This window comes from Sinohyriopsis cumingii, chromosome 10 (genome assembly GCF_028554795.1).
Source record: "Sinohyriopsis cumingii isolate HCF-2022 chromosome 10, ASM2855479v2, whole genome shotgun sequence".
In the NCBI taxonomy this organism is placed as follows: Eukaryota; Metazoa; Mollusca; class Bivalvia; order Unionida; family Unionidae; genus Sinohyriopsis; species Sinohyriopsis cumingii.
In genome coordinates this window covers 100,690,618-100,713,039 of record NC_142970.1, presented here as the reverse complement: position 1 = coordinate 100,713,039, position 22,422 = coordinate 100,690,618, and the positions used below count along the sequence as shown (strand labels likewise).

General features: G+C 33.5%; 1 protein-coding gene across 8 annotated transcripts in view; it reads left to right on the top strand.

The window, feature by feature from the left end:
- Window positions 1-22,422, top strand: part of LOC149790726 (uncharacterized) — a 239,247-nt gene that overhangs the window by 102,114 nt on the left and 114,711 nt on the right. For all 8 annotated transcript variants that reach the window (XM_089972776.1, XM_089972780.1, XM_089972775.1 and 5 more), the window contains one exon: window positions 20,525-21,066. In XM_089972776.1, the coding sequence (XP_089828902.1) occupies window positions 20,525-21,066 (542 nt within the window). The remainder of the gene's footprint in view (window positions 1-20,524; window positions 21,067-22,422) is intronic.

The following is a 22,422-nucleotide window of genomic DNA, read 5'->3' as shown; positions in this document are numbered from 1 at the left end:
AGGTTAGCACTAGGACTGGTTGGCCTGGTGTTAGGACAATGTGACTTGGTGGGACATGATGCTACCAGGACTGCGGCATGATACTCCAGTGCTAGACATCATTATAAATTGCCACATTGCAGACATTCTAGTGATATGACTGAAAAAGTTTTAAAGCTATGTTAAAAATCCAATCACACACACACACACACACACGCACACACACACACATGCACACACACACATGCACACACCCACATAAATGAATTTAGAAAAAAGAAATACAAATTTGCTTTTCACAGCCAATTCTTTTACATCCAGTGTCTCGAAAGGTAACAATCACTCTAACAATCAAGGTTGAAGGTTATGCACTTATTTTTGTGCACACTTGCATGTTATGAGTTTATTTCATAAAAATTACATATGCTGAAAGTTAGTTTATTATTCAGGGACCTTGGCAGAGAGAGGTTTTACAGGTGAGCAGTTTCATTTAATGAATCAAGGTGAAGCTACTGACATAGACCAACCTTGTGTCAAAGGTTATTTAATTGCAACATAACTAATCTTCTCTGCCAGAAAATTGAACTTGATTGGTAGGTAGTAAATTTGTACCTGTCAGTCAATGTTTTTCGAGCCTCCATGCCTTCAGAAGAAGAGATCTCCATTTGACTGATTAGAAATCCTGGACGTCTGTCTCATTTTATTATATGGTATTAGCCCAGAAGTTAAAAGTGGTGTTGGAACAAATTATTTTTTTCCGGTTTTCAGTTGTTTCAAGTTTTCAAGGTTGCATAAAAAATGGTTTATGTCAGTCTAGCAAGTTATTCAAGGGATGGAAAAGGTTTTTACTGTATATAACTGTTTTATGGTATATGTTAAACAAAACTATATAAATTGTAAAACGTTTTGGTTTTCTTTTCATCTTCTAATTCATTATTTTGTTGCCAGAGATATATATTGTATTCAAAGATAATCATAAATTGTATTCAGGTTTGATAAATCAGAGAAAAAGAGCTTGTAGCCAGGGCCATTGTAAGGGGTTTGTGATATGGGTGACAGCCTGGATGCGAAGCATGGGGGAGGGGAACACCCTTTCACTGAGTTTATTGTATGTTTTTCAGAATTGGGTCACTGAAGGTGACATTCACCTTGGGTGCTGTTTTGTCCAGTACAAACTTGCTATGGCCCATCTTGTAACTACTTAGTGTCAGACAAGTAGGTCAGTAACTTTATGGACAAGATTTCTATCAGTCCTTTTAATCTTGAAACATACAGACTGAAAAAAAATTGTCATCATGTAAGACTCTGATCAGAAGTTTTTTCTGCGTCTGTTATCAATCAAGCACATGATAAGGTGGTTTCAGAGAGCTGATTAAGGCTGAGACTGCACTTGGAAAGGTGAAGATGGGTGAGGGAATGTTTCCCTTTAAGGTTCAGTATCAAATAAGATTCCTTTGAGGAAACTTGCTCATTTTCAAGGTCTGATTGGCTAATAGGCCTTGATTACATTCTGACACTGTGAAAATGATACTCAAGCTTGACACCTGTTGGATCAACAATACATTTAACTCAACTTTCATTAACTTTAATAAACCCTGCACTCTGAGATCATCCAATCATAATGTGTATAATTTGACATGGTGCTTGATCTGGGACAATAAGAAGCTTAACCAATCACAGCTCCTATAATGTATGGTACCTACCCTTTTTGTTTCAATCGTTGTTTTAAAACACAGCCATTAAACTATCAAATACAGTATCAGATTGTTTAAATACTGAGCTTTTCGCTTATTTGCTATTGATTGTCACAATCTAGTAGGTAGATGTGACCTTCAGTAGATATGACAGTTGGAATAACAAAACCCTCGAGACAAAACAAAGGGAGGTAACATCAAACTGTAATTATTGAATCCTTTTAAATTTAAACATTAGTGAGTCTGTTTGGCAAGTTAGGCTTACATCTAGAGAACAGAATGTAACATATCACATTGTAGATTGTAAAAACAAGATATTAAAACAGGAGTCGTTAGGAAGGAGAAACACCCTCAATTGGTTAAAGAGGTTTCCAGTTTCACAAAAACGCATAAGTGTCCAGGATAGACCTTCAGTTCAGTGTGTTGGTAGATTTAGGCACCAATTGGTTGCTCTCCACCATCTTGTGTTCAAGGACAATTATTGGCTTCCTTTTCTACTTGATGTGGTCGAGTGCTGATCCCTGACTTCGTATTATAACACAATCTTTTCATTTGTTCGTTTTTTGTGGAATGCTTAAGTTATAATTGTTTGATATAGATCGCATTTTACCATCTGTTAGTATTCTACAGTAGTTGGTTGTTAGGTTGGCTGGTTTTAATGACACTTTTAACATATTAATGTCTGTATCATATGATGAAAATGACAGCAGAGTAGCTTTCCTAAGGATACACCAACCACTGAACCTTGGTTTATGACTTTGAGACTCTAACAACTGAGTTACCATGGCTCCCAATATTCCCAATTAACCTTAAAAGCTTTTTTTTAAGTGCATTATCCAGAGTATTCTTATGGCAAAAATGATCACGCAACTTGTATATGATCTCAGTTCTGGATAAGTGGCATATTTGTGAATTTTATGCTGACAAATAGACTTAAAGCTGTAAAAGCTGGTATAGAAATTTGTTAACAACTTTCAATTCAGCAAAACAATTTCAATTCTAAGCATCTAGTCCCAGATAGTTAGCATATTGCTCCAGCAGTGAGCACAGTACATGTTGTATGGTAGAGCACTTGATTAATATAAACAATGCTATCAGTTCACATTGTAGTTGTTCCATTTTGAAATGGTATATGTAGTACTTGATCATTTTGAAAACACTCAGAACCATTTAGTAGTATGCACCCTGAATTAGTCTTGGTCACAAAGACACATGAAGCATTCAGAAAGGTGTGATTAACAGTTACTGAGACAAAGTTTGATAGCATAAGTTTGTGTCTGGCAGTTTTCCCTATTGAATTTCAAAATGAGCAAATAGTTCCAAACTGGGCAGTTAAATTTGTAATTTATTTGTTATATTTTTATCTTCAACCATAATTTAATTTTGTAAAGAAAGATTACATACTATTAACCTGTACAATTTATTAAATGATATCTCAGATATTATTATTTGTCATGTGCCTTTACCCATGAAATATATGAAAAACAAAATTGCAGGCAAACGTTGCATACATTAGTTATGACTAATATCTGATTGCATGTGTGAGCTTAACTGACAACTGGTGATATGCATACAAGATTAATATCAGACTGTATTGGTTAGCTTAGCTGACAGCTGGCCATATGCAGCTTAGATAAATAAATATCTGACTGTATATGCAAACTTGACAACTGGTGATATGCATACAAGATTAATATCAAATTATGGGCAAGTTTAACTGAGAACTGGTGATATGCATACAAGATTAATATCAAATTATGGGCAAGTTTAACTGAGAACTGGTGATATGCATACAAGAATAATATCAAATTATGGGCAAGTTTAACTGACAACTGGTAGTACATAGAAGAGGTAACAATAAACATGTCCAAGAATGTTACTGAGTTTAAAATCTGTGATACTTAAAGTTTTTTGGGCTTTTTATAGACATAAATAAAATATAGATAATTTTTTTAGCATGTGATTACCATCAACTAAATTTTGCAGCGTTATTGTCTCAAAAGGTTAAGATTTTTTTTCAAAAATATCTGTAATTGCAATAAAGCAATATATTTATGTGTGTATCTTAATGGTGTTAGTATTTGGCATCATGTACAACTGTCAGTAATGTGTCAAAGTGGACTTATGAAATACCTCAAACCAAGGCTTTAGTGAAAATATTGAGGTCCTTCACTGTATAGCCAACAATACACTGCTGCCTGTATTATAATTTTACTAAAGTGCTTGATAATTGAATTTAATTTTCATATTTTTGAGAAAAGGAATAGTTGATGAAAACATAATAATAACATCCCAGAATAAAAATAAAAAAGAATGCGCCCTGATTACATTCTTATTCTTCTTAAAATTTGAACAAATACCCTCCCCCTTTGTATAAGAATACAGTTTTTTTTCTCAGTTTTCTGGTTTAAATAATGCATTCTTTTTTCTGATTTGGTCCTAAATACATTTTGTTGGAAGAAACATTATTTTTGTAAATGTTGGGAAACAAGACATGGCAAACACATTTTTGGTGCTGAAATAAAGCAAAATGCCTTAGATAAGTTTTATTGTAAATACCTTTAATTTGACCCAAAAAAAGAGAGAATTCGCTAAAAAGAAGTCACAGTTGATTTTATCAAAAAGCAGTTATTAAGGACAGATTAAGTATCAATTAAGTGAAAAGAAATACTAAATTTTTTGATAAGTCGGTGAATTAAAATGACCTTGAAATGACCTTTTTGTCATCTTATAAAACATCCTCAAAAATAAGCTATTATCTGTTATCCCCAAAGGATGTAAAATGTAATATTATGGCAGATAAAATCTTTTAAAACATAATTTACAACATTGGATAAATACTGAAGACTTTATCTCCAATGTAGACATACATTAAAAAAAGGATTATTCTAAAATGGACCAAAGCTTATGAGGGACTCCAGTAAAATGGAGTTTACCATAATGGTATGTATATATATATCACAGATCAGCTGACTGGTATACAATAGTACTTACATTGCTTGAACTGAGCTCTCAACATCAAGTGCTTACTCTAGATGTCCTCAACAGTTATAACCTATTTTGGAAAAGGGAGTGCTTTGTTTCCTTAAAAATGACCAACTGTTATTTTGCTGGAAGTATTAATAATTTAACTGAAAGAGAAGAATTTGATGGAAACCACCTCACCCCAACCCCTCTGCATCTCCAACTGTAATTTTTCATGATTTTTTGATGGAGAAGAGCTGGAAAACTTCATACATGTGAAAGAGATTCTTTGATTTATCCTATGAAATTGAGGCTAAGAAATGGAAAGAGATTGAAATCCCCCTGATGCTAATATAAACTTTAAATTTTGTATAGTTTTGGAAAATCCCCTTGTAATGACGAGAAAAATCTCCCAGAAACCATAGAATGTTGTAGGAGAATTAAATTCATTAAGCTGGTGCAAATTTTGGTTCTCTGATGAAACAAAAGCAGGTAACAGAATCATGATCTCTGCTGCAGACTGGTAAGTATCTGAGAGGAAGTTTTTAGCTTGGCTGTGAGCCTGTGAAGTCATCTGTTATCCTGACTAATGGCTGCCAGCAGTCTGGTTCACAACCTTATCAGCCACTTGGAATTGCTCTCCAGTAGTGGGTGTCATGTTGGAGGATAGTACCAGATATACAGCACCTTCTGGGATTGATATAGATCCTTCTTCAGCCTCTGTCAGACAGTTTGGGCTTCTGAATTAACACCACCTTGCTTCAAAGGTGGGTGGAACCAGCTGTCTTACAAATGGTTATGTAACACCTGCTTGCTAATGTCCTTTCATGGACTTATTTGAGTGCCATGATAGAGCCATTAATTTTTGGGGAGTGGGTGTCTGGGACTTTTTTGAAACTAATTTCCAGCTCCCAGATGGCTTGAAGAAAAAGACGATTTAATTTGCAGAAAAAGGATCAAATAAATTCTGTTCATCATATTGCTTGAAAACAATTATATTGTAGCAAAAGGCTTCACTCTGAAGATTAAACGACTCATTTCATACCATAGCAAGTTTTGAATGGATGCATATTGTTCTTTATTATTGGACATTCGACCACATTACATTCATTAGGTATTTTCTCCATTATTAAATGATCTTTTTACAGCCATATGTAATGACTGTAATGTCAGAGTCAGAGAGTTCTTTTATCCCTTAGTTTTCTCTTCTTGTGTTCATTTTGATCCTGTAATGTCTTTGAACACCATACAGTGTTCCGTAATCTACAGCAGCACACATACAACTCAAAAGAACTGTAAATGCAGTAGGTCATTATGACATTTTGCTTTTAAAATTATGACAGACAAAATGTAGGATGTATTGGGTACAGTTAGAAATAGTCCTCAATAATCATTTCAGAAGTAGGCCATTACAACTTTGTATCATTATATTAAGAACTTGTTATTGTAGCTTTGTTGTTAATATACTAGAAATGTGTAGGGATCATCTGTTCTCTGTTATTATTCCATCCACATGTCAGTTAGTACAACTTTGTTTCACTACTTCATCTAAACTATTTGAAGGATTGCCATGAAATTTTACACACACACACACACACACACACACACATAAATAAAATCGGCTCACATTTCTACTTTCTGGCAAATAGATTCTTAATTTGTGAAGTCATATTTAAAAGCTAGTTATTTGTAAAAGTGCATGCAGATGTACTTTAGAGAATTATGTCAAATTAATAGCCAGTGTTTAAACAAATGGGTTTAGTGTGTGCAATTATGTGTCAATTAGTCAGGTGCTGTGGCTGGCCCTGGTCCCTAGATCAAGGACATTTTCTTTGCAAGCCAGTTAATTGGAAGCTCTTCAGCTGAGTATAATCCACTGATTGGTACTGGCCACTTCAACTTTAATTGAGACAAATATATCTGCCTCAGTCAAGTGGACTTGATAAAGAGTTAATAATGTTTGATAGGATGGTGTTATTCTCTGCATGGATCACCCTTTAATTCCATACAGAATTATAGTCTGGAGTTTGTGCAGCAGCTGCTGAAAAGGACATACCATTTGACTGGGGGAGCATAATGTGGGTGGACAATTTTGTATAGAAGATCAAACTTGAAAAATATAACAGCTGTTATTTGTAGAAAAAAAAATATATTAGCTGACAAAATAAATGATCCTGTGGGAAAAGAAACAAAGTATCCTGGTTCTGAAAATATCCTGGGTCCCTAAATTAATGTCAGTCCATTAAGGGAAATAATGTGTGTGGGATTTTAAGCCAGATGGTAGCTTCTTACAGGCTCTTTCCTAAAGTTAGTTCATGGGAATCTGGAGAATGTGACTGTTTAGGACAGATGCTTGCTTAATAAAGGTGGTCTTTCAATATCATGAATCAGATGAAATTATTTTTTTTTAGCAGCAGGAAGTTAAGATTATTAGGAAACATAGGGTGTAATGAAGCATTGCCACTCGTATAATTTTAGTTTTGCATCATACAATGTTATCCATCACCATAATTTCCTCATGACAGGAAATGTGTTAAAATGAATGGCACTATAATGAGGGAGAGCTGTGCATGTATATATATTTCTTTGGAATATTGTTGCCTAAATTCACCCAGTACTTCTTGACCAGACAATGTACCCCCATACTACATATATCCCCCATGGTAACAGCGTATATCATAAGTAATTTCTGAAAATAATATAATGACATAATTGGAGAAAGCTATAAATGTATAATACTGATATAAAGAGAGGAATCTTACATTTACATAAATATTCCTTTTGTCTTAGAAAAGAATTTACAATTGTTATGAGTATGTATTACACACCATGGTAACCTGTTCACTGGAGTTGTCTTATTTAGTAAAGGTCTGTGAAACTTCACATGAGTTTTGAAATCCCAAAAATGTCATACTTCCTGTATCAAATGAAAAAGAAAATGGTTTGCACATGTTAATAAAAAGATTGTATTCTATAACTAAACAAAGAATATTGAAGGGGTAGGAAGATGTTCTTAATAGATGGTGGTGGGATTTATTAAAGAAATAAAGGTAGGGATTAAAAGTATGATGTACCAAATTTATTTATCTCATTGGTGTGGTATTTGTAAAATCCCACAAGTGAGTGAATCCCACAATCATGCATCATAGAATAGAACTTTTCAGATCAGCAGAAATAACACAGGCTTCAGTAGCTAGGATAGAACTTGACAGATCAACAGAAATAAAATAGGCTTCAGTAGCTAGAACAGAACTTGACAGATCAACAGAAATAAAATAGGCTTCAGTAGCTAGAACAGAACTTGACAGATCAGCAGAACTAAACAGGCTTCAATAACTATAACTTCACAGATCAACATAAATAGCACAGGCTTCAATAACTAGAATATAACTTGAGAGATCAACTGAAATACCAGGGTAAAATAGTTAGAGAAGAACTTGACAGATCAACAGAAATAACACGGACTTCAGTAACTAGAATAGAACTTGACAGATAAACAGAAATAACACAGGCTTTAGTAGCAATAAGGGAACTTGACAGATCAACAAAATTTAGAACATGACCTAATTTTTCAACCAATTCTATGTCTACATCTTAATAAGTACCATACTGTATCAGATTCACTGGTAAGGCAAAATAAGTAAAATAGCTGCTAGCTATAAAAAAAACTAATTAATGAGGTATGAGGGACATCTAGGTCATATGTTAACAGACTAATACAATTATCAGCAGGAGAGAGAGAGAGGGAGAGAGGAGGTGGGGGGGGGGAGATGGAGATGGTGATGTTGAATTAGAAAGGAAAACAATGATTTAAACCTGTTTATGCACATATTTTCAAAATTATACATTGAAACTTAGCAATTATTTTTATCACTTTTAATAAGTACGAGTTTCTTAACCACACAGGACATAAATCCTTTTTAATTAGAATTCCACCCTCAAGAAGTGTTTGTGACATAGAATTCCTACATTTAGCCCATTTTGTTCCCACAGACAGAGAGTCAAATTGTTTGAGGTGTTTTCTTTTGGAATTCCTTTCTTCTGGTCCACTTTGATTTTGTCCAGTATCATGAGATTCTAACTTTTGTGTTTGGATATTCATACCCTGTGTCAAACTTGTAAATCAAAATAACTGCTGAGAAAATCCACATTGCTGAGGTGGAATACCCCAGCCAAACTCTAACCATCTGCTATGCTGTCACAATAGCAAAGACTATGTTGGTAAATGCTGGAAATCAGTGCTGTTGCAATTAGTTTAAAGAGCATGTGAAATCATCAACAACAACCTGATCACCAGCCAGTGAATAATTAGGTTATATTCTAGGTCAGTTTATATTACAGACATTCTAAGGGTTACCAAGGGGTGTAGATGGATGATAGATCACAATTAGTGTGTGTCTCAGAAAAGGAAGACTTGACATTGTCAGTATTGTTTTTACTTCTAACAGCTTTGAGCAAGGCATGTGTCTTATCATGAACCTTGTATCTGCAGACATGTTACTATGTGTTTTTAAGCAGGGCAGATAAAAAAAGCAGGTGATGTACAAATCTGTCTAAGCTATCAAGTCTAGCTTGTTTTGTTGGAAAATATAGATAACAATACCCCAGCAGTTAATGTCTTACTGGTTTGCAAGGTTACATGATTTTGTGGAGATAGAACATGGACAGCTCTGAAACGGTCCACTGATAATGACAGACACTGATGGTCTATCATGTAAATGATTACTAATTAGAAATGGGAACATGTTTCTCAGTGAATGGAATTCAAGTTTCTTCAGAGTAAATCAGGAAGTTACATTCATATAATTGATACCACTTTTTAACCACAATTATCATATCAAAGATAGAGCATGCATGTTTCTTATATTGCTTGATTCTTCAATCAGATATGAAGAACCAATCTCTGGAAAAACATTTCTTCAATGAATGTGTACATGTGTACATCTTGGCTGCAACCTCCAGCCATTGCAAACAATACCAGAGACAGTGCCATGTTTAATGTATTCCAGTACAAGGTGCAGTACTCCCTCAAAGTAAGGTCCTTCAGGATACAGCTGTTCTTGTTATAAGGCTGTTACTGGTCAGGAATCCCATTTCATTATGTAGTGTTGAAATTATATGTATCATGTCCCTCATTGTAAGTGTATATCACTATAAGGCAGTATACTCCATGGCTTCAATTGACAGTGTTATAATGAGGTAGTTCTGTATCATGTACTTCATAACAAGGCAGCCTCACTATAAGATTTATACCCTATGGCTTGGGATTTTCTTCAAAGTTATAATATTTTCTTTCACTCGAGATATTTTTTTCGTCAGTTAATATACTAGTTTTGTTCTCATGCAAACCAGAGCAGGAATATTTTTTCAAGCAGTTTGAGGGCCAAACTATTTTTTATAAAAATTAAAATAACCCAGCCCTCCCTAACATGCAGTGGTTGGTCTCTAAGAGCTTGTTTACATAAATGTAATAAATAATTCTCTTTAAAACTGGATGGTTCTTTGCTGCTGAGAATAAAAGATATTGTAAAATCACAAAAAATGATTCCATCATGTTAATAACAAAAAAAACCACCTCAGTTGAATGTAACATGTAAGCAGTGTTATATAGAGGGCAATTCCAAATACACTGAGTTGTCAATGAATCCCATACTTGGTAAAACTCATTAAAATACTGAAGTTTGAAATGTTTGAATGCCATAAATGACATTCCTCAAGCAAAATTGTACATCGTGAGTAACTGAGAAGAAACAGGTCTATATTTACCAATATGGGCATCCTATGAAATCTTGTCAAGAATACAAAACATTATTTCACCTTTCAACGTAAAATTTGTTACTATTTTGATTACTTTAATACAAAAAGTTCACCTTGTATTTAAAAACAAACAAGCATGTAAATTATTACAGTAGAACCTGTCTTGAAAGACCACCCTTTCTGCCCAAAAGGTATGGTCTCTCAAGACAAGTTTTCTCATAACAGGTCACAAAACTATATTATAAATAAATTGGGGCGTTGAGAATATGGTCTCTCAAGACAGGTGGTCTTACATAGCAGTGGTCTTCCAAGACAGGTTGTACTGTATTGATTGCCTATATTTTGCTTTAGCCATTTTCCATTTGAATTTTAAGTTGGAGTAGATTATTCATTTCTCATCATTCATTTTATGATTTGGTTATATATTCATTTTAATGATTTATTTTTTTGGTGAGTGCATTTATTACATGAGATGTGATAATCATGTCGGTATACACCATTGACCTAGAAATCATGTTTTAACATGCATTGGTGGCTTTCAAATTTTAATGAATTAGGGGATCTCAAAAAAAATACCAGGTGGATGTTATCCATGAAATAAAAGGCATCTGGTAAACATAATTTAATTCTTAAATGCATACCGGTACATATAATATGCAATCCATGACATACATGTAGTGAAAGAGGTGTCCTTTATTACATATATATATATATATATATATATATATATATATATATATATATATATATATATATATATATATATATATATATATCCCCATTTTTGTTTTCAATCATACATACCCACCTCTCCTTAAATTGGTGAATTCATTAAATGTGCTAACAAGTCGACAATGATTCTAGATTTTCAGACTTATTTTGAAAGTCACTAAAGGCTAAGTAAAAAAGATGAGTAATTTAAATGTGTATTTTTTTGAAGACAATGTCAAGGACTTGTTACTGATGAAAACTGGCAAGATTCCAGTATTCGTAAAAGGGTAATTTTACGCCATGTTTTGTAGAGTTTTTTTTTAGTTGGAAACAAACCATGTATTATTCAGCTAATAAAGATAAGTGGATTTATCAAATTCATTTTAACATCCATTAGTCAGAATATTACTCCATGACTAATGTGTAAATTGATCTATTAATATGCTTTTTGTACAGAAAATTTCATATATGCTGAATTAGGCCATATTGGCCTTGTACACTGCACTCTTATCTTTGTACGGTTTAGACCCAGGTCTGATGATGCATTGTATGCTGGTCAATCATGGTTCAGTGCTGCTGCTTCTGTGAGTAACATAAGCCTTGAAGTATAAGCATGTTAATCAATGGCACATCAAGGTCTTGTCAGGTTTATAACATTTCTAGTGAGTAAGTATAAACCTTGTTATGCCACCATGTTATTTAATGGCTGATTTGGGTATATGCTGTTTATAACATTTCTAGTGAATAGCATAAAACATCATGTGCCAGCATGGTTGTCAGTGGCAGATCTGGGTCTATTCTGTTTATAACATTTCTAGTGAATAGCATAAACCATCATTTGCCAGCATGTTTGTCATTGGCAGATCTGGGTCTATTCTGTTTATATCATTTCTAGTGAATAGCATAAACCATAATGTGCCAGCATGGTTGTCAGTGGCAGATCTGGGACAATGCTGTTTCAGTCAAGTGTCTCATTGAAGTGAAGATAATGCAAAACTATTATCAGTTTGAAATTAGAGCTTTAAATCCAAACATATGGTCATTTGGATTAACGAGAGGCAATTGAGGAAACAGTTGATGCCATTGAATGGAAAGATTGGCAGTTAGGACTGGATCAGCAAACAGTCATTTAGCCCAGGCATGTGCAAACTATGGCCCATGGTTCAGATCCTGGTTTTATCTGTTTATATACATTATAGGGTGTGGCTCTAAAAATTGCTTATATGCCCTAGAGCAAGTTGCATATTCCTGATCTAGCCAGTGGTAAACATGAATAAATACCCCCCTCTCTATCTCTCTGTCTCTGTCTCTCTCCGTCTCTGTCTGTCTGTCTCTCTCTCACTGTTTACACTGCTATAGAGTTCTGATATAAATGCTAACCATGACATCAATACATTTTACCTTTTTAGTGTACAAATGTTTAATTATTAGGGTTTATCTGTTCTTATTTATGCTGCTGAAAGCTTTGTCTATGGAGATTTTTGGTAGTATTGCCTACCATGAAACAAATATCAGAAGGATTGGGGCCTTATTTCAGCCTAAGGTGAATTATTCAGTATGTGTAATAATTAGTGTCAAATAATGACATGTATATCTCTAGTCTAATTCATTAAATTACATACAGGTGGGCTGTTATGAACCTTGATATCAAATTTCTTGCAGGTAGGCTGTTGTAAATATTTACATTAAATTTGTTACAGGTAGGCTGTTATGGGGCTTGCTACATTAAATTTTATACAGGTAGGCTGTTAGAAACGTCATATTAAATTTCATACAGGTAGGATGTTAAAAAGCTTGATATTAAATTCCATACAGGTAGACTGTTGTGAAACTTGATATTAAATTCAACACAGGTAGGTTGTTGTATGGCTTACATTGAATTCCATACAGGTAGGCTGTTATGAAACTTCACATTAAATTCCATACAGGTAGGCTGTTATGAAGCTTGATATTAAATTCCATACAGGTAGATGGTTATGGAGATTTACATTCAATTCCATACAGGTAGACTGTAGCTTTAGCTTTTAGACAAATGAGTTCAGAGGATTTTGTATACCCTTAATTCACCTGGGGAACAATTCTCGCTGAACATGATATATAATGATCACATTTCAACATTTTTGTAACCTATCTGTGTCATCAGTCCTGCAGTCTTTCTTTCTTTACTGGTTTTATTTGTTTATAGCTGGTGAAATATTAGGTATACAAGTCACTAATGTCAAAAGTCCATTCTGTAAAGGTCTTCTGACATTACATAGTGTATGTAGACACTTTAAATTCAAGGGTCACATACTTTATATACTTGCTTATAAATCAAGTCAAACTGCAAATAACAAAGATCAAGATCTACCATAGCATAATGTGCCTGCAGATAAGGGTCTCTGTTGTTTGTTCTTCTGATTACTCCTAACAAACATCGCAGACCCAGATCTGCCAATGCATTCTGAGCCAGCAGATCTTGGCCTGTGCTTTTTGCAGTTGTGCTCGACTTATAAGTGATTATATATGGTACCTTCAATGGGCCCTACAAGATTTCTGCTTTTTCTAACAAAGTTGGATACTGAAAACTGCTTTACATGATGTTGTGTCATAGATCTTGATTTTTATAATTTGCTGTTTGACTGTATTCTGTAACTGTAATAGGTACACTTGGTAGTTGCAGGAATTTTTTTTTAATGGTTCTTGCAAATGCAGATATTTCTGCAAATAACTGAAATGTCAGATGGTATGCAGCACAAAACAGAAATAGAAATTGATGTGTTGGGTGTGGGTGTATGGAATGTATGTCTGGGGAATGTTATCTAATTATGTTCCAGTGTGTGTAATTTATCAGTTGTCTTATTCAGGGAGCAATGTTTTGAAAGGAAAAGCTATCCAGATTGCTATAAAGATGTTTGGAAACCATTTTCATCACAACATTTGAATCCTTGTGTTTTACAAAGAGATGATTTTATGGTATAATTCATATAAATAAATATATATGAACCACAACACCAAATAATTTCCCTCTGGGGCATAAAAAAGCTGTCTGGTGGCTTTGTGGTTAGCATACCCTCTAAGAACCAAATGGGTGTGGATTTGAATACTACCTTCAGATCAGCTTGAGTCAGCCATGGTGGTATATTTTTTGGCAGGCACTTAGTTCCATTTGCCTTGTCACTAAATAATATGCTTGTTTTGTTATTGTGCCATAAAATACCCCAAAATCCTTTTTGGCTTAAAATTGATTTTTTAAATTATAGATTGTATACATTATGGAAATCTCAATCTCCTCAAGCAAAATAATCATCAATATTGGTTCTGGACCTTAGAGGCACCAAGAACTCCCTGCCTCTTAAAACTTTATCATTACCTCCTCAACCTCCATAGAAAATCTTGGATTCACTACATAAATGCTTCTCAACCATTATTCTCTTTTACCGTGTCTTGCAATAATGGTATGACCTTAAATCCATTTTGATTCCATAAATATTTGCTTTGTGCATTTGTAAGGTTTTATTAGATTTTCATCTGTATGTATATATGTATGTATGTATGTATGTATGTATGTATGTATGAATGTATGTATGGAGTATGTATGTATGTATGTATGTATGTATGTATGTGTATGCATGCGCATATATATATATATATATATATATGTGTGTGTGTGTGTGTGTGTGTGTGTGTGTGAGAGAGAGAGAGAGAGAGAGAGAGTCTGCATGTCTGACATCAAGATTTCAGAAGAATTTAGTTATGAATGACATCTGTGTATTCATTAATATCACACATCCTTGTTTCAGAAATTATTACCATATAAGATGGATTCACGTAGAACACAAGTGACATTTAAGGGTCCCATTAACAGAGTTATAATGTAGGAGCAATATGTATAGTGTTTTTTTAAGTAAGTCTGGTGAGGAGTATCAGGCCCTCATATGCCTCTTGGTATATAGTTCAACCTGCATAGAATGATCTGCAAGCAGGTGAATGATATCAGGCACACCTGGGACTCTTCAGTTTCGGTGTACAGTGCAGCCAGTGTAAGCATCATATAATGATCTATTATTACATAGATAACACTTTGGTGTAAAAAGTAATGGACTGTGCATTTCTTATGTTTTTTATTGTCAGGCATCTTATGATAAATGATATTGCTAATTTTGTTATCAGGAAGTGTTACATAATTGAGACTGAAAATATGTTTGCCAGATTCACTAATTAGCTTGCGGCCCATTTAATTGGTGAAATTTCACTCAGTTTCTTAACGGGAGATTTTGATAAAGTATTAAATGTTTTTGGTTGCATAGTTACATAGGCATAAAGGGTAATGAAAGGGCAGACAAATCTGAATGAAATAATCCATATACTGACTTCAAAATACTGTATATATCAGCATGTTTGTCATACTTAGCAAAATATGTGGAATGACAATGCTACAAGCAAGCTTCAGAGCATCAAACCCGCTATTAAGGAAGCGGTATCCATCGCATGGAATAAATTGCAGAGATAAGGTGATACTGTACTGATTGCATATCAGACATACATACTTGAATCATGCATACCTCCTGAAGGGTAAAACTCGACTCGAGTGCATACCCTGCCAGTATCCACTGACCGTTGACGATATTCTTGTTGAGTGGGTCAAATTCCACTTTGCAAGATGGAAGTATTTTGGCATGAAATGCTTGAAGAAAATGCACTAGGACATACCATGAGAGAAAAGATTGGACTTTTTAAAGGAATGTAGTGTATACAATAAATTTTAATGATGTAGTAAATCTTAACTTCGTTCAAAGGGCAAATATATGTATTTGTATGTGATATAAATAAAATATATGTATCGTATGTATGCTGTATCAATGATGCACCACTCATATAAATTTTTCATACAACTCTTATGTAGTATATCTTTGATACATCATGCATATTATATATATATATATATATATATATATATATATATATATATATATATATATATATATTTACATTGTTACATTTTACACTGAATTTTGCATTTCTTTGAGTTCAGTTTTTTTAAGATGCAGATAAGAAAAATGTTGCTAGTATTTTTTTAATTGTTTAGTCAATTTATCTCTGCATTACATACATAGATATTGGGAAGAAACTGTTATTATTGTTGTTAATATAGTGTAGATCATTTATATCGGCAGTATGAAAATTATGGCTCATTCTGTCTGACAATTGATAAAGTGCAAAACTTTAGTGAATATTTTCTTTTTAGTTTAATGTGATAATTTCAGAACTTTAGTGTAAACAAATGACCAGATGAAAAATCTTCCATAAATTACTGCCTTATTTAAAACATGAACTATTCAGATGAAATTACATGAGAAAAGGCTCAAATTATAATGATAATTAACCATTTGCATATCCTATTAACAAGCTTGTTGTATAGCAATGCATTGTTAACATACCTATGCAAATAAATGACATGTACTTTAAAATATAGTTTCTATAGTATAGGGTGCTGGGCACTATCAGTTATGTAATGGTGGAATGTCACTGTGCCTATCAGTTATGTAATGGTGGAATGTCACTGTGCCTATCAGTTATGTAATGGTGGAATGTCACTGTGCCTATCAGTTATGTAATGGTGGAATGTCACTGTGCTGTTTAAAACCATAATGGAAAGGTCCAACTGTAGCTTTGATGCATAAAGGGTTAAAAACAGAAATAAAGATCTTCAGATGATTCCTTCTCAAAATCACTGAACAGAATTTTACCGAATATGAGAGAAAGTATCTTGGCATGACAGATAATGCCAATCTACAAAAATAGAAAAAGTGTTTAAATGACTTTTTGTCAGAAATAATCAATGAAAGTTTTCCAAATTTGACAGAAAGCATTCTTCTATGAAGCCATTTGAAGCTTATACAAAGATGCTGATTTGGTCTCAAATATGGCTACTGTTATTAAATATGGAAAGACCTCTAGCAACTTAATCTAAAAAGCTTGCCAGTCAAATTGCACGGGACATATCCTGGCATGAACTTTTCAGATTTGATCAAATGATGTCAGTCTGATATCATTAATGGCTGCCATTGCTAAAATACAAACAAAGGAAACATTAAATGTCAGAAAGCATCATATTTATTCAGATTTCATGATCAAATGCAATGATATTCGGCTTTGACGTAGAGGTCCACATGGGTGTGTGTATGTGTGTGTGTGACTGTGTCTTCACTTTCTTTTCAGTAAAGGTATAATACAGGTACTTTTCAATGTTGTAAACAGAAATCTGGCCATTTTAAACAAAACAAACAACTATTAATCTCTAACCCCTATGAATAATCCAATGATCCACCTGTGCACTGTGTATTTTACCTGTAGAAAGTATCCTTAAGCAGCCTTAATTACATATTCCCCTTTCAGTTTATCTAGCATGGAGTACACCCTCCACACACACCCCACACCAGCACCCCCACTCACGTGCACCCCCTCATACATGCACACCAAACCACCCCCACACCCCACACCCACTCCACCACACCTCCACACCTAACACATCCACCCCCACCCCCACCCCCACCCCACAAAACCTGATTCAAAGTATCTGTGCATGATAAAATTATTTTAAGTCATTTGTTCTGCTTTTCAATGGGCCAGTGTCTGAATGGACTGGTACATTCACATTTTTTTGCTTTCAATGGGCCAGTGTCTGAATGGACTGGTGCATTCTACCATTTAATGGGTCAGTGTCTGAAGGGACTGGTACATTCACATTTTTCTGCTTTTCAATGGGCCAATGTTTGAATGGACTGGTACATTCTGCTTTTCAATGGGTCACTGTCTGAATGGACTGGTACATTCACATTTTTCTAGTTTAGATTATTATATTCTGTAGAATACATTAAACTCCCTGACAAAATGTAATTTTTATGTCCTAGTTGTATTATTATTGGAATAAATGTTTTCTGAAACTTAATGTGCTATTATTTCTACACAATAACCTTTATAAACTTGTACAATAATAATACATAATGGGGAGATTTTGTGACATATAACACCATTATCTCACCCCATTAATCATATTTGTGTGTCAGTTACAGATAAATACATTTATAATGAAAAAAGTATGCATTTGTTCATATCATATAACTCCATACCTTAAAATGCTTTGCATTTATAAATTCTGTGAGAATTCACTGACTTTGCACACTTGATGACCCAGGTTGGGTTCTACAGGCAAGCCTTATTTGATGGTTCAAATTGTTATCGGCTTCATTTTATTTTAAAACCATAATCGAGTCTGAAAAGGACTCCAATCATCATGGTGTTGGGACTTTTTCCATATGTGAAGCAGTCCAAATCTCATGTTGCTAGTGTCAAATGATTCTTGCTCTAAAGGACCCCAGTCCCCATGTTGGTGGGACTCTAATTATTCCAGTTGAGAATGACTCCCAATCCCCATGGTAGGACCACATTGATTCCAGTTGTGAATGACTTCCAATCCCCATGTTGATGGGACTCTGATGATGCCAGTTGTTAAGGACCTCCAATCCACATGGTCGGACCCTAATGATTGCAGTTATTGAAAGTCCCCTAATTTCCATGGTGGGACCCTAATAATTCCAGTTTTGAAGAATCACCAATCCTAATGTTGGTTGGACCCTCATGATGCCAGTTGTGAAGAATCACCAATCCCCATGATGTAACCCAAAAATAGGATCCCCATTCTGTTGGTGGACACTAATAATGCCAGTTATGAAGGACCTTCAATTCATATAGTGAAGCACCCTTTATGCCCATGTTATTGTGTCCCTAATTACGCCAGTTGTATAGTCCCATAATCCCCTTGATGGTGGGACCCCAATGATCCGGTTGTTGACCATCACAGAATCATGTAGAAAACCTAATTGTTGTGATTAATTTATTTGAATTTATCAATTTTTCTTGTTAAAATGATTGGCCCTTACATCCATTTACTCTAGGATTGAAATGAATCACTGATATATATGTATATCAACCAGTGTGACAATGTATTTGTTGCTGCATTACAAATTTGATAGAGAAACGATGATTGATATAAAATGACACTTATTTCTTGAGAGAAACATATAAGTTATAAATACTATTTTGACTTGAAAATAATCATTGCAATTTATAACAAAGTAAATATACATTAACATAATAGACTAAATATATAACCATAATTCCTCTTGTAATGTTATATTTATACATATAATCTCTCTTGTAATGTCATATTAATATGTATTGAGATACGTATCAATACAACTGAATGGGAAAAAGAAATATTGTGAGTCAAACTTTGCTCATTAGGTTAAATGGCGATGGGACAAGGAATAATGATGCTCTCGGTCAATTTTTAGTAGCGGTATAACTAACTAAAAAGCAAAATTGGTAACCTGGCAGACAAAAAAAACTACAGACCTAATGACGCTTTCGGTGAGTTTTTACATCTGCTTCCATCCAGTGCGGCATATTTGGATCAGGAGACATGAACTCTGTAAGGGAATGTTATTTGCAATAAAGTTGTAAAAATCTTAGGCATGCATGTGTATTACATCGAATATGGTAGATTTGAAATTTCCAGTTCAGTCAACAAGGATTAATCTTTAGTAGCGTAGAGGTGAAGCCGTAGACATGGCCATTTTCAGTGGTACATTTTTTTGTTAGAACTTTATTGCAAATAGCATTCCCTTACAGAACTTACCTTTAAAACTCCAAAGCCAGGGTGGTGAGGAGAGATTCATTTTCTAAGCTTCAGTTTAGGAGCCATTTTGTGATATAGAAAATGAAAATTTTCTCTTCTGTGTAAGAGCTATATATATATATTTCATCTCTTGGTGCAAGAAATTATATGTTTTAACTCTTGGCTTCTCCACACATTAAAATATCACATTTTTGAGACCATGTCATCAAATATATCCAGTGGTATTGTAGGAAATAAACATTCCCTATTTATAATACAGTTGCTATCTCTCTAGATAGGTGACCTCATTTATATGTCCAGTCTGTCAAACATCAAAATAGTATATATTTACCATTTTGCCCACCTCATAGGAGTCACCCTTTTATAATGTGGCCTTGTCATTGCAGAAAGTGTGGTCTTATATGAGAGGGAACAACATAATGCACTTGTGTTGCTGGGGAGGAATAGGTTTAAAAATCTTGAAAATATGAATAAAGGGAATAATACATGTCATTCCGTGCCAAAGCTGTTCAGATGAACCATGAAAGTGTATGTTTCGTGTTATGAGTGACAATGTTTTGTATTGAGTTTCGTTCTTTGCAGAAACTAATCATCCCCAAAAAGGATCTATGACCATGTATGTGTTATATACAGGGCCATGTTATATTGGTGTGCATTGTAATGAGGGAGCACTATGTTAACCATTATTTGCTGATAGTTCAACATCACTCTTACTAACCTTGTTATTTTATTCATGCAGGCGGTGAGGTAGACCTTTTGACAGCCCTTGGGCTTCCAAACAAAAAGGATGGCATCACATATACAGAGGGAATTGATGGGTTTCCTGCATTTTCTGTGGCATATAATGCTCACATTCAAGATGCTTCATCCGTTTACTTTAAGGGGGATTCATTGTTCCGAAACTTTGCATTGTCCATGACAATTCGCCCCAGGACACTAAATGGGGGCTTCATTTTTGCAGTTCTTAATTCATATGGGAATATAGTCCAGTTTGGTGTGCAATTACAAAATGTAAATGAGCGTTGGCAGAGTTTGTTATTGTATTACACAGACCACAATGAAGCAGTTGAATCAAAAGTAATTGCAAAGTTTTCAGTGCCAACATTAGAGAGACGATGGACAAAACTTGCATTCAAAATTGAGGATGATAATATTGTGCTATACAGAAACTGTGAAGTTTATTCCCAAGAAACATTTCGTGGTCGGACAGCTCTACGATTCCAGCCTGGCTCTACTTTATATATTGCTCAAGCTGGACCTAATCTTGGAGGAAAATTTGAGGTAAGTTTACGAAAAAATTGCAACTAAGCACAGATACATTTTTGTTGTAAAGTAAGTTTTTGATGCCTGAGATTTTGACCTTTTAACATGGTTTTCATCTGATGAAGGACTTTCTCTGATGAAGACGTTGTGAAAAGGTAGAAAGCTTTGGAGTCAAAAACTTATTTTGCTACAGAAATGTATCGGTGTTTAGCACTATGAACTGCAGATAGCTGTAGCAGGTAACAATATTCATTCTGGTATATAAAAATGTGAGACACTTTTATGTATTTCCAAAGTTGTTGAATTCAAAACATCTTTATTATTATTATTATTATTATTATTATTATTATTATTATTACTATTATTATTATTATTATTATTATTATTATTATTACTATTATTATTATTATTATTATTATTATTATTATTATTATTATTATTATTACTACTATTATTATTATTATTATTATTATTATTATTATTACTATTATTATTATTATTATTATTACTATTATTATTATTATTATTATTATTACTATTATTATTATTATTATTATTACTATTATTATTATTATTATTATTATTATTATTATTATTACTATTATTATTATTATTATTATTATTATTATTATTACTATTATTATTATTATTATTATTATTACTATTATTATTATTATTATTATTATTATTATTATTATTACTATTATTATTATTATTATTATTATTATTACTATTATTATTATTATTATTACTATTATTATTATTATTATTATTATTATTATTATTATTATTATTACTATTATTATTATTATTATTATTATTACTATTATTATTATTATTATTATTATTACTATTATTATTATTATTATTATTATTAAAGGTCTCCTTATAGGACTTTAAATACAGGCTAACCATGCAGAATTTCCTCATTATAACACTAATCATGTAAGTCACCAAGTTTACCACCTTATAGGGAGACTGTCCTATAAAGAAGTTCCATTATGCATATAATTTCACTACTGTACTGCATAATGCAATGGGGTCCATTATCGTACCACCCAAAAACAGTGGTATAATGAATAGTCTTAAATCGGTGGATTAAAGTATTGTCTTTGACAAGATGAGGCACCCTAAAGGTCTTTAAAATATAAAACGCTGAGCAATAATGCAAAAAAAAATATATGTACCTTTCTGGTCAGCCGAAAACCCTGATTTTGATGCTGACCATTGCACCCCCCACCAAAAAAATAAAAATAATAATAATCAAAATTGATTTGTGCAAGTAATTGAGCTGGTTTAAACCAGTACTTGAAGCACTAAGTACATTATATATACTAATCATTATAATATATAAAATGTTTTAAAAAAAAACAT